We start from the raw sequence: 16,225 nt of genomic DNA on the forward strand, positions 1-16,225 counted from the left end.
AGTGTCTTTCAGCCATTTTAGATTCCTCGGTTGAGAGTTCTCTGTTTAGGTCTGTACCCCATTTTTTCTTTCTTGGTTTATTTGTTCTTTTGATGACCAATTTCTTGAGTTCTTTGTATATTTTGGAGATCAGACTTCTGTTTGATGTGGGGTTGGTGAAGATCTTTACTCATTCAGTAGGCTGCCATTTTGTCTTGTCGACCATGTCCTTTGCTTTACAGAAGCTTCACAGTTTCAGGAGGTCCCATTTATTAATTGCTTTCCTCGGTTTCTGTGCCCCGGGCATGGTGACTCTCTAATTTCAATATAGTGTGTTCCAAGTCAGCCGAGCTGCAAAGTGAGGTTCTCACTCAACAACAAACAAGAACACACATCACAGTGTTTTCATAACAGTTCCAGAGTTCTGACCACTTTAGATATGACTTTGGACATTTAAAATATAGTAATCTTCTTTATAATATATTTACAGATAACTTGATTGGTTTTTTTTTTTTGCACCTGGCATGTGGCAAAAGAACACAAACTATGAAAAGCTTTGTGTGTCATGCATTTTTAGCCTGGTAAATCCCCCACTGTCATAGTCAACTTTGCCTTTTGTTTTTCATCCCCCCTTTCAACTGCAGCATGAAATACCCTGCTGCTTAGCTCTTCTCCAAGTTTCCGTTTACTAAGAAACGAAAGTGCTGTGGAGACAACTGTGGCGGGGCATGCAAATTTCTGTGACATGTGCCTTCTGCAGGGCTGAAGGCTGCTCTTCAATGCATACTGGAGTTCACCCAATGAGTCTGAAGGGGCAAATGTTTAGAAAGAAGTCCCCTGATCCAAACCATAGGGGAGCTGACTTCGTTTCAAAGAATGGAAAGGCCCTTCAGAGATGAAATCACAACCATGGGTGACACTTAGCTAGCCATTTCTTGGAAATGCATATATTGCAGAAAATCAGGGGCTGGGGGCCATAGCTCAGTGACAGACCAATTGCCTAACATGAAAAGAGATGGGAACTTGATTCGTCAAAGTCACAATCCCCGAACTCAGAACTTAAGCTCATGCAGTTGGAAGCAAAGGGCACATTTCTAATTAAGACAAAGGTTTGCTAATTCGTAATTATAACTGGTCAAACATTTGCTTTCCTTTACTTTGGTGGATATCCTACAGAAGATTTGTCTCCTCTTTGTGTTTCCTTCGCAGAGTTCCTGAGTCACCCTGATTTGGAGCTTCTGCTATATAAAATCTTGTTTTTTGACAGAAACACTTTGAAACTTTGGTTGTGCCTCAGTTTGCCTTTCCAGTAATAAATTCATTCTGTTGACAACTCCATTGAATTACAGGTACCATCACACATGTAAATCTAAACACAGAATACCTGGGAGGCAGTTATTATTAAACCTAATCTGCCCACAAGGGAGCTAACCCTTGAAGAATCATAGATTTATTAAGAAGTCAGACTCTTGTCTTTTTATTTTTAATTATGCATGCATATGAATATATGTCAAATTTGTACACATAAGTGCAGTTCATGTGAAGGCCAAGAGAGAGCTTTTGATCCCCTGGAAGTAGAGTTACATGTGGTTGTGAGCCACCACACCCAGCATTGGTGCCCGGAACCTAACCCAGACCCTATTGTGCTCTTAACTGCCGAGACATCTTTCCAGGACCTCAAGTCTTGATTCAATCTCTTACCCTCATATTTTACTATAAGTTATGGAATCAGCCAGGACCATAACAATTTGACATATCCCAAGTCATGAGTTTAAGGATCCCCCCATATTTGATGTTTCTACTCATATTAGATACTGTCATATTTTGCTCATGTCTTGTCTTGCTATGTAAAAAACCAACACAAACTGTAGCATCTTAACATAGTACCAGCTTGCTGTTAATCCCACATTGTTGGCTGCAGCTCTGCTGGAACGCTTCTCAGTTGGTCACATATATGGTCGTTCAGGAGACCCTCTCCCAAAAAGGCTGCCAACCAGATGGTTTTCTTTTGTCTATTGCCTCTGCGCAGGAGTTTGGGAAGCAAGGAGATGCCTGGTGGGGCAGACCTGTAGTTCCAGCTGCTTGTGTTTGAGGTTTCTTGGGGTACATGACCACTTTTCTTTTTTCCATGTGATTAAACCCAACGTTTTTTTTTTTTAATAGAAGAAAGTTTATTTGGGGCTTACAGTTTCAGAGGGTTAGAATCCATGACCATCACAGAAGGGAGCATGGCAGCAGGCAGGCAGACATGGCTATGCGGTGGTAGCTGAGTGCTCACATCCTGAGACACAAAGGGAGAAGGAAGAGAGAGCCAACTAGGAATGGAATGGGCTTTTAAAACAGGGCCCAGCCCTGGCACCACACCTCCTAAGGTTTTCCAAACAGTGCCACCAGATGGGACCAAGTATTCAAACATATAAGCCTAAGGGGTCCATTCTCATTCAGCACAGCACACAGAGGGTCGGTGCAGATTGTAATTAGAATTTATATCAAAATACTAAAGGCTGTTTAGGGTTGATGTGTCGTTAAGTGGTAGAGCACTTCCTGTTATGTTCGAGGGTTCGATCCTTATCACCGTTCCTCCTCAAAAATGTTACTTAGAGAAGTGCTTGAGTAGGTGTGTTGAAGTGTTCTTCCTACAGGTCCTCAGTCTAATGGGAGGATGGAGTGCTTGGAGTGTTCCAGGGCGCATTGTTCAACATTCGCAGAGCAAACTCGGTTGTTAACTTACGATGCGCTTATTTAGAAGGCATTCCTTATTTGGCTTGATGGTGTCAGGAGGAAAGGACCACCGGAACTGTCTAGTCACTTAATGGCTTTCTTGCACGAATGGAAGGGATTCTTCTGGAATGTAGCCAGAAAATCCAGAGCCTCAACTTAGTCTCTCTGGGAGTGTACTTTCTTTTTTTTTATAAATATACCAGCAGCCCGGGGTGCACCCACCCACTGAGACAGTGGAGCTGATCTACTGGGAGCTCACCAAGGCCAGCTGGACTGTGACTGAAAAAGCATGGGATAAAACTGGACTCTCTGAACATGGCGAACAATGAGGGCTGAGGAGAAGCCAAGGACAATGGCACGGGGTTTTGATCCTACGCAATGTGCTGGTTTTGTGGGAGCCTAGCCAGTTTGGATGTTCACCTTCCTAGATATGGACAGAGGGGAGAGGACCTAGGACTTACCACAGGGCAGGGAACCCTGACTGCTCTTTGGACTGGAGAGAGAGGGGGAGAGGAGTGGGAGGAGGGGGAGAAGGGTGGGAGGAGGGGGAGAAGGGTGGGAGGAGGAGAAGGGAAATGGGAGGCTGGGAGGAGGTGGAAACTTGTTTTTTTCTTTCTTTTCTCAATGAAAAAATAAATAAATTAATTAAAAAAAATAAAAAATAATAATAAATAAATAAATATACCAGCAGCAGTCAAGAAACTTTCTCTAGTGAAAATCTTCATCACATTTGTTACTATATGGCATTTCATCATCTATCATCTTTGCCTCCCAGGAAACTACAGGATAGAAGATGACATCGTATGTATTCCTGAAGCACTCGGCACCTGTTATTATGTATATAAGTATTTAGAGGATGAAGAGATGGATACATAAAATTGAATCAAACTCATTCTCTACTGGGCCTTTAAAGGAGAAGGGACGTGAAGAAATGTTGGGTTGTGAGGGCAGGAGCATGTGTACCTCTGGGTAGCGGCATAGCGTGGGAGTGGTGAGCACCAGACTGCAGTGAGTGGTTACAGAGACACAAGCTGGAAACCACTGAGCACTTGAGATGAAGTGATGGAAATGAGTTGTCTAGTTACAGTTCTATCCACTGTGTGTGTGTGTGTGTGTGTGTGTGTGTGTGTGTATCCCACAGTACATGTTACTTTCCACCTTTCATTAAAGTCTTGGTATAAAACTTACGAAGTTAAAGCCTATAACTTAGCGGCATGATGGATAGTCAGAATATCATGTAACCAATACTTGTGTCTATTTCATCAAAAGGATGAAGACTTAGAGAGAAGCAATTCCTAGTAAAATAGAATAATAGACTAGGCAAGTGAGTAGCCAGTGACTGAAAGTTCACAGTGACACTTAAGCCCTGCCAGTCATCCTTCTTTGGCTAAGGCAAAGTTTTTTCTCTGTAGTAAAGCTCACGTTCTAGAGCCTCCGGTGTCCTCAATGCAGGGAGTCTAAGTACATACCACTGCCTGCAGCCTCACTTTTCCCTTAATGTCCTAGCATTAACTCACATGACTAGGCTGTCTCATCTCAGGTCAAAATTATAGGGCCTTGAACAGGAGAGATTTGGCCCACCTTATTCTCAGCCCATAATAGGGCAGTTTCCTTGAACGGAATTAAGCATTGACAGGAAACACAATAAACTCAACTTTTTATAGTGGCTAGATTCGAAAAGCAAGAATTTCCAGAGAAACCGGGTCTGGTATAGGAGCACATACTAAGTCTTTGCTTGCTTCATTCTTGCTAGTGTTTCACGACATGAATACTGAGAAGCACAGCCCATTAGGAGACATGAAGTAATAACCCATCTCTTGGGAGTTCTACAATATCCTTGTGAATCAGCAGAGCAACATTGGTTGTTTCTGATTCTTGGAAAGATGTTGGATTGCAAACATCATGAAGCCTCAGCTGGGCATTGGAGTGAATGCAGGCAATCTCAGCCTCAGAAGGCAGGGGTAGGAAGTTCACTAGTTCACACCCAGCCTGGGCTATATAGTGAGACCTTTTCCCAGAAAACAATAATAAAGCGAAAGAATACTGCAGAGGGACTGGGCAGATTGCTCAGCAGTTAAGAGCACTTGCTGAAGACCTGGGTGTGGTTTTCAGCACCCATATCAAGCAGTTCAGAACTGCTCCTAACTCCAGTTCCAGGGGTTCTCAGAAGCTCTTCTGCCCTCCAAGGCCACTAGGCAATGGATACATAGACATATCTGCAAGCACTCACACATACACAGAAAATTTCACTTTTTTATTTTTATTTTTTATTTTTTTTTATTTTTTGGAGACTGGGTCTTTCTTTGTAACCCTGGCTGTCCTGAAACTGGCTGTGTAGAATTTTTTTTTTCTTTTAAAGAATGCTACAGTTCTAAATACCGTGGCATTAGATTTTTTTTTTTGAGACAGGATTTCATGTAGTACAGGCTTACCTCAAACTTACTATTTAACAGAAAATGACCTTGAACTTAACCCTCTTACTAGCCTCCTAAGTGCTGTGGTTACAAGCATTTCCCATGTCCCATTGCACTTGATTGTGAGGTTAAAGTGCTCAAACCCAGGGCTTTGTGCATGTTAGGCAAACACCTACTAACTAAACAGTCTATACTTTTAGAATATCAAATGGCATTAAAAAGTATAATCTGCTAAGAAAGAAAAAGTTCTAGAACAAGTATTTGTTTGGATATAAATCACCCTTTTAGTCATTGCTAATATTGATCATTTATTACATTTCTTGTCTTGGAATTTTTTAAAAATACGATCACTGAGTGCTGTCTTGGTTACTGTTTTATTACTGTGACGAGACATCATGAGCAAGGTGACTTAAGAAGAAGTGACTTAAGAAGGTGGGGGGGGGTGAGAACAAGCTAACATGGACTAGCAGGAGAGAGAGAGAGAGAGAGAGAGAGAGAGAGAGAGAGAGAGAGAGAGAGAGAGAGAGAGAGAGAGAGAGAGAGAACACAAGCTAACTGGGAATATCAGCCCACCCCCAGTGACACACCTCTTCCAACAGGGGACCAAACTTTCAAATATGTAAGTCTTTGGGGCCATTCTCATTCAAACCACCACAAATGCCTACTACTGAGCCGTGCAGACATAGGAGACAGTTTGCTCTCCTCAGGCTTCTGCTTCACTTTGAGTCATGCACGTACACACTCACACCCCTTGTAACTGTGCATCTGACAGCCTAGTGCATGTGCTGTGCACACATGTTCTCCTCCAACCAATGCCCCTAGCCACTTCCGAATCCCCCAGCTTCCATCTACATCAGTTACATGTACTTCCATCTCTGAAAAACAGCGCTGGGACTCCATAATTTCTGGCCTTAGAAGGAACTATGGTTGTTCCTGGTTGCTCAGGATTGAAGTTTCCAGAGATATCATATTCCCACTTCTTTTTCTTTTTTTTTCTTATTTTTATCTGCACCCTTCCCTACCTCTCCCCTCCCTCTTCATCCCTTTTTTTGTTTTTTTGAGACAGGGCTTCTCTGTGTAGCCCAGGCTGTCCTGGAATTCACTATGTAGACCAGACTGGCCTCGAACTCACAGAGATTTGTCTGCCTCTGCCCTCCCCTCCACAAGTGCTGGGATTCAAGACATGCACCGCCACTGTCCTGCTCAGACTTCCAGTTCTAAGACTAAGAAAAAGTCCTAGGCAAACTAAAGTGAGTTGGGCACTTAATTGAGGAAGATGGAGAAGCAACTTTCTATCATTCCCTAATTGGAACAATAGTCAGCAATGAGCCCATTTCAGGTAAATGTAGAATGATAAAATTGCTGCAGCTGGCAACCTGTTGTGGAGTATTATTTTAACTAGGCAAAGATATGTTACTTCTGTTTATGCTGTGGACTATTACCTTAACTGTGTAAAGGTGTGTTACATTTGTTTCTGCTGCATCTGCTTAATTATATAAAGATGAGCTGCATCTATTCCACCTTGCCTGCCTAAGAGCTGAATGGTCAATAGCTAGGCGAGAGAGTGAGTGATAGGCGGGGCTGCTGGGCAAAGAGAACAGGATAAATCTAGGCAGAGAAAGAAAAGAAAAGGAAAAAAAAAGAAAGGAGAAGAGAGGGAGAAAGCGACATGCCTGGGGCCAGAAGTCAGGCAGCCACCAACCAGACATGAAGACAGCAGGAAAGTAAGAGATACAGAGGAGGGAAAAACGTAAAAAGTCCCGAGGCAAAAGTAGATAAAAAGAAACAGTAAAATAAGAGCTAAGGCCAAGCATTTAAAACTAATAATAAGTCTTCATGTCATGATTTGGGAGCTCGTTGGTGGCTGAAAAGAAAAGGTCTGGTACGGTAACCATTTTCTCTTACATGAGTTTTGCAGAGACATTTAAGTCTCGCAGAAGTGCAGGAATTTATGGTGAGGTCACAATGTGCTTACAGTATGTCAGGACCAGACTCCAGATTGCCACGTTCCCGAATGAGGGCACTTCCCACTGCTTTCCATTTTGGGGCATTCTCATTTCCCATTTTATCATGCTTTTAAAATTGAAAATGAGTTCAGCTGGCTTAGTTTTCGGTCACAGAACTCAACTGGGCACCACTTTCAACTCTACTTTTGATGGGCCTGTGGTGGAGGGCTGGGGCACAACCAGCTTCTACCAGGCCCCAGTGCAGCAGCGTCTCCATGGCTATGAGGCAGTCATCCCTAGGTGCTATTTCTGTAGCCCACTTTAGAGCGATTCCCACATGCATCTACTTGCTCTTGCCCCAGTGCTCCCTGTGACTCAGACAGGCATGTGCAAAGAACATGTACTTACTCCTTTCACAATAGGGGGCAAGGAGATTGTACCCCTCTTAAGGCTGAACTCATGACTGTCTCGCTTCTTCCTGTCTTATACCCAACGCACACGATCAACTTCTATGGAGCCTGTACTTGTTTAGACCACTCGATCCAAATTCAGATGGATACTACTGAATTTCACTGCTTAGATGCAGAACACGCTATAGTGATTTATGGGTCTGTGGGGAGGGGGAGATGGACGTCTGCATGCCACAGTTTGCATGTGGTGATCAGTGGACAATTCTCTCCTTCTACCATGCGAGCCCCAGGGATTGAACTCTGGTTGCTTGGTGGCACCTCCCATCCCATCTCAGCAATCTTGGTCTTCAATTGGAGATTTACTATGTAGAATGATCACTATGTGGAGCAGTTGTGACGCTTTTCTGAAAGAAGATAGCTAAAGAGGCCTTCACACAGCAGAAGCGTCAAAATGGCGAGGAGTACATTTAATTAACTTCTGGCTTTCCTTTAGTTTTGCAAACCGGGTCTTAGTAACATGGTAACAAACATTTTCAGTGACTTCATCAACAGGTCACTTCCTCAAAAAGCAAATGATTCCAAAATAATGACACAAACTATGAAACCAAGTAGTCAGCAGGATTTTATTGAAATGTCTTAGTAAACGTCACAGGATCTCAAGATTCTCTAGTCTCTAACACCAGGGCAAGCACTGCAAAGAATATATTCCTGAACTTAGTCATTGACATTGTAGCTCACGAAGGAAAGTTAGCCTATGAACATCTACCAGGTGAGTAGGAAAATTTTAGCTGGAGGCTAAACAACTTTGGTATATTCCTGTTTTTCTGGCTCCCCCTTTTGGCCCTTTCCATAGAGCCAGACGAAGCTGATCTGTTGGTGATTTTCCCCTTACGTTTCCTTACCACAAACAGCAAGAATCAGGAGCGTCCTGGGTTTAGACTGCTCAGGAAACAGCCTTTGTCACTTTGGTCCAACTGAAACTGTCAACTATTCAAAGTCTCTGTCTCCATTGTATAAGGCTCAGTCCAGTCTAATCAGCTCCTCAGTGTATTCAGTGGTTCTCTGGATACACTAACTCGGGGCCAAGTAAAGCCAGAAAACATTCGTTCTCATTTCCGAGGTCAGCCACGCACATTTGTCTATAGGGGATTTATGTTTGACAATCATTATTGTAAAATCTACTGTACACATCCTTAAGCTTTGAATATCTTAGATAAAATGATGACCAATGGACTTTTGTCATGCCAACGCTTTGAGACATGTGCACACATACATCAAGCTGTCTTCATGTGGATGTGCACTGGAATGTCTTCATTCAGCACAGGCATAAACCCCCACGAAATACAGACATCACATACTTATCAAAACTAACAATTGCATAGCGTCAAACAGGACTTTTAACACTTGTCTAGCCAAGACTTTACAGATAGTATGTATCACAGAGCTGAGTATCCCAGATGATGGGACCACTTTCTTCTAAACAGTTACAAATAAGGTATTGTCAAAATGCCAGTCTCCGTATTAACATAAACGATACTTTTAACATTGATTTGACTTCTGCTGCCCTGGAGTTTGATATTTTAGAGTGCTGGCCAAGTGTGTTACTCAGATGGCTAGGATTTTTCTACCCTAAAAATTTAGGGCTAGAAATTTATCTACCAGTTTTAAGATTTACCAAGTGGGAGAGATTGTTTAGCATTCTGAATCTTTAGGTACTCAAGCAAATTATCTTCTTTGGGAGCAGGGAAATTTGGTAGGTTGTCTGCCAATATACATATAATCAGTCAGTCAATGGGTGACCTCTGCCACTTTAAATGATGCTACAGGGGACTGCCTTTTTGTTTGTTTTTATTTCCTTAACATATGGGCTCAAGTCTAGCCCGGGTTGAGCTGGCACTCACTATGTAGCCGAGGCTGGCCTCAAACTTGTGTTAATCTTCCTGCTTCAGTTTAAAGGTATGAGAGAATTTTGTCAAGAACGCCACCCTCAGTGAAATTCTCCTTCACAATGCTATTTGGGCCAGTTTTTGAAGATGCTCCTAAGGGAACAACTATTTACTCTTGTATCCATTGTTTTTCAGACCTCTCTTATCTCTACACTTTAACAGCCTTAGAGATGGTAATCAGTAATTAGAGATTTAGTACTTCTGCTTACAAAGGCCAAAGAACATTTCATCCAAGCTCACTAAACAGTGCTTGAATAAATACATTTGGTGGCACTCTTAAAACTTCCCTGTTTTATGTATGTGAAAAGCAAAAATAATAATCAGTCTAAAAAATGTGAGGGGATTTCCAGAAGTTTTTCTTTTGGTGGATAACTATGCCAAGAAATTATCATGAAAAATGCAAAGTATAGGCTAGCGCTAAAATAAAGACGCCTGGGAATAAGATGATAGATAGGCCATGAGGTACATCATAAAGAATAATTCCTCTGGGATAAACAAAGGTGCACATCGATGTGATCATGAACTCACTGACTATATCCTCATCATAATTTTGGGAGTTTCAGGTAAGTTGACGGTTGTGACATATACTCAAAGTGGAAATTAAAAGTGATAGAGCCTTATATTGTCTTCAATACGTATAATGTTTACTAAGAAAAGTCAATATGTCAGTGACCATCTTAGGCTCAATAAAATCCAATCCCAATTAAGGGCAATAATAAAATAAACCCAGCTGTCAGGTTTTCCTAAAAAGCAAAAAAGTATTCAAAATGCATGACAGTATAAATTTTCCGAGGTTCCCTCCAAAGGAAAGGGTATTTAGGATTTTACCCTAATGTCCACAGGCATGATCAGGATCTATTTACACAGAAGGCTTTCATTTGAAGTCACCTTTGGCAACCTGAAAATATATATAGGACAAATTTCCACCATAGGATTTTAGGCTTAAAAGTCGCTGCCTCAACATCCTAAAAAAGAATGAGGGAAAAGACTAGTTCTCATCGACAATGGTTCACTTAAAGACCAAATAACCACCACCTTCCCCTGCCCCCACAAAACAGAAAAGCAGTAGTCTTGAACATTAGAAAGGGAGACAAGGAATCTTAGAGTGTACATAGATCGGATGCTTTTGCCAGTGATCATCCTAGAATTGCTGAGTCCTAACGCTAAAACAGCAGGCAGACAAAGACAGTGAGACGGCGGAGGAGGCTTGCTCCACCTTCAGCATCCCATAAGACTACAGTGGTACATGGCTGAACAAGTAGGACACAGACTCCCCATTGTGGGTTCTTCGAATGGCCTCGGCCAGGATCATTGAAATGTCAATCACCTGAATAGCAAGGAGAAAACACAAAACACAAAAGGCAGGAGTGAGTTCGATTTCTTTAAAAGCTGAAAAGGCAGAAAGCCTAAGAATGTTTTCTCCAGCACCCATGTGGTATGCTTGGGTTAAACCTCCTCTGGCCATTTCTTTGGGAGTGTCCACACTGAAAAATCTTCAGTTGTTTGTAGAGTTTAGCTTTAAAGACATCACAGCCAGTGGAGGTGACTACTCTCAGTTCCTGGGAAGATTTTCAGTATTGATACTCAGGGCTGCTGTTACCCACAGATGGTCCCTTTTTGGGACACTGGTTATTTGCAAACTAGTTTTCTTTCTTCATCGGGAGAGGTTTTTTCCTAGTTAGAAAAGATAGTGGCTATAATTTTTTAAAGTTGCAACTTTCATTTTATTTCTTAAGTCTTTACTATAATCCCAGTACCAATTTTTAAAACATGACAATGTTTTTTATAAAATATTATAAAGCAAATCTTACACAACCTATCTTTCTACTTGACTACACTTCAATTTGGAATGCCAGCCCAATATGATTTTTAGAACTCTTTCATCTGTTGCTGTTGTTATTATTAATATCAGTGTGTGAGTGTGTGCATGTGTGAGTGTGTATGGGGGGGGTTAGCACACATGTGCCATGACATGCATGTGGAGGTCAGAAGACAACTTTGTGGAGTCAGCTCTTCTCCACCCACCTTTGAGTGGGTCCCAGGGATAGAGCTCAGATCTCCAGATTTGTGCAGTAAGTGCTCACCTACTGAGCCATCTCCCTGACCCCAAGAATTGCTAAAAACATTGAGTGTCTGTCATGATAAAAGCACAACCATGATCATTTTAACTTGGGGGTCAGCAAACTACTTTTCCTGAAAAATATTAGAAGGTTAAAAGTTTGGGGTTATCTGTGTATCAAACACTCAATTCTGCATTGTGGTGCAAAGGCAGTCATGGGCAACAGGAATGAAACATGAATATGTGTCAATAAAACTTTATTTAAAATACAGAGGTGGGCTAGATTTGGCCTTTGGGCCGCAGTTACTACACTACACTAATCATACATAAAAACGTAAGGGACCACTACTCTGAGAATTTTCAAACTTATCTCCTTGTGCTCAAATAACAACTGTTGTCTGGTACCTATGGGCATATATATAGTCAGAAGGGACCGGAAAAAGTAGTTCCCCAAATATACTTAGTATAGCCTGCTGCCTCCCCCACCCCATTTTTAGTGGACTATATATGCAGGAATGGCGCATGCTACAAAGTCATTCTATGTTTAACCTTGTTGTTCAGGGTTGGGCAGTCCAGGCAAGTGCTACATCAAGCTACTTCCTCATTGCTCTTCCTATTTTATATTGTGATTCTCTTTGTTTGCTACTTCTTCTGTTTCTCTCCTTCTACCTACTGAGCCATTTCATGGGTGCTATTTGTTACTTTTTTGTTGGTTTGTGAGACAAGATTACATGCAGCTTGGGCTAGTCTCCTTGCAGTACTCCTGCTTCTACTTTCCAAGTACCATACATAGATCGTTTCCCGTTTCCGGTTAAAATCCTTGTTTGAGATACTGTCTCATCCCTTTTAGGATGGCTTTGAATTTGAAGATGACCATGAGTACTTGATCTTCTTGCACCTACCCTCTCGAGCACAGGGATTACAGGTAAGTGCCACCACGACTACTGTATTGGGTGCTGGGGCTGGAACCCCCAGACTCAGGCATGCTATGTAAGCACTCTACCTACAGCATTGCAGCCCCGGTCTCTTTTTCTCTCTTCCATTTCCTTCCTTCCTTTCTTTTTCTTTGCTATTTCCAAGTAGTGACCATTGACCTCTTGATCCTCGCCTTTCTCAGGGATCTAATATGACTGGCTAGCCCGCTGTGATGAGAAGCTTCAGTCTCTCTTAGCCTCTGTCTTAGCAAACAGAAAGCTGGCTACTATTTTAAGGGTCTGAAGCAGGTACCTTGCTGCATGGTTCTGCCTGGAGGGTAGACAGTACCTGAATCTTGGAGCAGTGTTTCATTTTGTCCTCTTGTGGGATTGTGTTGGTGACAACAACGGCTTCAAAGGCAGCATTATTTATTCTGGAAATAGCTGGCCCAGAGAAGATTCCGTGGGTAAGGATAGCATAAACTTTGGTGGCACCAGCTGAGAGCAACCTGCAAAACAGAAGACAAAAAGTTCCTAGTGGCATTGCATCCCTGTAACCCTAACACTAGGGAGGCCAAGACAGGAAGACTGTGAGTTAAAAACAAGCCAGAGCTACTGAGCAAAGTCATGTCTCAAAAGAATTAAGTGTCCAAAAATACTCCAATATTCTTAAAACACTGTACATTGTCTCAAAATTATTAGTGAAAAGTCTACCCTATAAAAATGAAACAAAAATCCATTTGCATTTATTTGGCCATACTACGATCTTTTAATTGTGTATGTTAGCAAAATGCTCTGAGTTCCATTAAATCAAGGATCTTCAGCCCTGGCATTTGGAGCTATATAATTCTTGTCATGGTGGCCATCTTGTCCAGTAGCACCCCTGATTCATACACTACCAACATTCCCATGTGTTTAATTGTGACAAGCAATGATATCTTTAGGGGAAAACTGTCCTGTGCTGAGAACCACTGATTTTAACCAATAGTGCAAAATACATGTGACATGTAATCAAGCGTCTCAAATTGTATTCCACAGCCATGTGTGGCAAAGGAGTTGGGGGGCTCCCACTCTGCCAAGCACAGCCTTTGGAAAGCCCCATGAGCAATGAGACTAGCCCAAAGGTTGAGCTGAAAGCAGAAACTGTACAAACAAGCAAATAAAACCTCTGTCTTGCTGGACCTGATTTCTAGGGAAGCACGTTCTCTGATCCTTTACAAAAATGACCTGTAAGTCCAACTTAGAGAATGAAAATGCCCATGGATGTTTGTTGCTGGTGGTGTTTGTTTTTCTTACCGGGGGAAAAGAGGACTGAGAAAAAAAATGAGCCTAGAGTCTCCTGAGGCTTAAAACTCTACTGCCAAGTCATTGGCAACAATTAAGAAACATAGGCTCAGTTTCAAATATTACATGCCTCATGGGTAAATGCATTTGCCATCAAGCCTGACAAGCTGAGTTCAGTCCCTGTGACTCATAGTGGAAAGGGAGAATTGACTCACAAAGATTGTCTTCTGACCTCCACGACTGGACCATAGCATGCATACCTCCTCGACTCGTGCGCACAAGCATGCATACGTGTAAACACACACACAAATAAACAAATAAAATACAATTGTATATGTATTTTTGTGAAGGCGATGTTTTCTTGTCTTTCCTGAACCAACCCACGTACTTATCGGCAGCATGGCAGATGGTACCACATGTGTCAGCCATGTCGTCGACCAGGATAGCCACACGGTCCTTCACATCGCCCACCAGAACCATCCGGTCCACTTCATTTGCTTTCTTTCTCTCTTTGTGAATCAAAGCAAATTCCACATTCAGCCTGTCCGCAATTGATGTAACCCTGTGGAAAGATGGAAAAGAACATGGCAACACAGCCCACCTAGGGATTTACAACTGGGTCCTAGGCTGGGGAAAGAGCTGAACTGTAAATTGTTTGCCTTGGAAGAATAAGAACCCCAGTTCAATTCCTAGAACTCATGCTTGTGAGCTTAGCTTTTGGGAGGCAGAAACGTGCAGATCCCTGGGTCTTGTTGGCCAGTCATGCTGGCCTATTTTGTGCACTCCAGGCAGGCCCTCAGTGAGAAACCCTGCCATAGACTGTTCACTAGCATATGTGAGTCCCCCAAGTTCCATAGCCAGCACGGGAAAAAATAAAATCTGTATTTGTAAAACATATTTGAGGAACTCAGCAAGCAGCCACCCTTAAGATAATGCAAAGCGTTAGGTCACACTGGTGACGGCAAGCATAGTCGAGATTATACACCACGCAGTCCACGTAGGAAAGCGTGCTGCTGCTGAAGTCTGCCTCTGCGGTTGCTTGTCACGAATGCCAGAGCCCCCTGGCACCTGGATAAGACTGCTGGTTAAGAAACTGCTAGTCAATTTGTTAGGAGCTGGGAGTCCATTTAAAACTCACAGGCAAAACTTAAGACAAGCTACTTAGCACTTCATTATTTGCTAGGTTTCTGGAGCCAAGGTCGGGACAGAAGGCTTTGTTAGCATATTCAGACGATTTGTAGGCTTCTGAGGAAGGGCTTCATAAAATGAGACCCTGTCCAACTGTGCTCAACCTCAAGTTGGTAGGCTGCATGCTGCCAAGGACAACGATGAATATGGCCCAACACAAAATTGTGGACTTGCTCAAAACCCAAGATTTAAAAAGAAGACTTATTGATTTTTGTTTTATACATATGGATGTTTGCCTGATGTACCATGTGTATCCAGTGCCTATGGAGTCCAGGAGAGGGTGCTGTATCTCCTTACACTGTCAATATTTTCACAGGTCCTTTTCAACCCAATATGAACAAAGAAAATGAGACCTCTTTTTGCTGTGTGTGTGTGTCTGTGTGTGAATGCATGTAGGTGCATTTGCTCATGCATGCGCAGAAGGTAGACAAGGATATGGAGTGTCCTATTCGACCATTCTCTACTGTATCACTTTGAGAGAGAGAGTTCTCACTGAACCCAGAACTTGCCAGTTTGGCTAGTCTGTCTGGCTCACACCTTCTAAGATCTGCCGGTTTCTGCTTCCAAGGGCTGAGATGACAGACAGGTGCGGTCATGTCCAACTTCCACATGGGTGCTTGGCATATAAGCTCAGGTCTCCATGACATTTGAGACTGCATTTTGGCCTTCGGGAAAGTTAGGCAGCTTGACTATTTATCCCAATGGAAAGAACAGCAAAGGCAGATGATGCAGGAATTTGAGGGAACTGTCCTTACAAATGTATCCCGAAACTGAAATGGTGGAATGAAACAGTAGCAGCAGGGATGGTAGAAGGCAGGTGAGAACTGAGAAGCTGCAGGGAGTGAAGCCCTTTCTTTGAAGCTCTCCTAGGAGTCTTAATATAAGTCTTTAAACAGTGTGTGTGTGTGTGTGCACACATGCGGTCATGCACACAGGTGCCCATGGGTGCCAGAATTTGGAATGGGATCCCCTGGAATTGGAGTTGCAGGTGGTTATAAGCTGCCTGACATGGGTACTGGGAATCCAGTTTTGGTATTCTATAAAGTCAGAATGGCAAGTGCTTTCTCACCCCTGAGCCATCTCTCCAGCCCCCTAAGAGTCTTTTAAAAAATATTTTTAATTGATTTTTATTGAACTCTCTGTTTTTCTCTGTTCCTCTCCCTGCCTCTTCCTTCCCCTTTAACCCTCTCCCAAGGTCCCCATGCTCCCAATTTACCCAGGAGATCTTGTCTGACCCCCTAAGAATCTATCTTAAGCTTCTGCTTTGCTACTGAGATTGTTGGGGTGGTGATGTTGAGAGACTAAACCTAGGTCCATGTGAAAGAAGAATCTAGTAGGAAACCTCTGTGTAATACAGGGGTGCT

At 42.6% G+C, this 16,225-nt stretch overlaps 1 protein-coding gene across 2 annotated transcripts in view; it reads right to left on the reverse strand.

The window, feature by feature from the left end:
- Positions 1-8,074: 8,074 nt before the first annotated feature.
- Positions 8,075-16,225, reverse strand: part of Prps2 (phosphoribosyl pyrophosphate synthetase 2) — a 37,453-nt gene continuing 29,302 nt past the window's right edge. For both annotated transcript variants that reach the window (XM_075957172.1, XM_075957171.1), the window contains exons 5-7: positions 14,062-14,235; positions 12,739-12,898; positions 8,075-10,743 (exon numbers count right to left, since the gene is read on the reverse strand). In XM_075957172.1, coding sequence (XP_075813287.1) covers positions 10,651-10,743; positions 12,739-12,898; positions 14,062-14,235 — 427 coding nt within the window. In that variant the 3' untranslated portion in view covers positions 8,075-10,650. The remainder of the gene's footprint in view (positions 10,744-12,738; positions 12,899-14,061; positions 14,236-16,225) is intronic.

Source organism: Microtus pennsylvanicus, chromosome X (genome assembly GCF_037038515.1).
Source record: "Microtus pennsylvanicus isolate mMicPen1 chromosome X, mMicPen1.hap1, whole genome shotgun sequence".
Classification (NCBI taxonomy): domain Eukaryota; kingdom Metazoa; phylum Chordata; class Mammalia; order Rodentia; family Cricetidae; genus Microtus; species Microtus pennsylvanicus.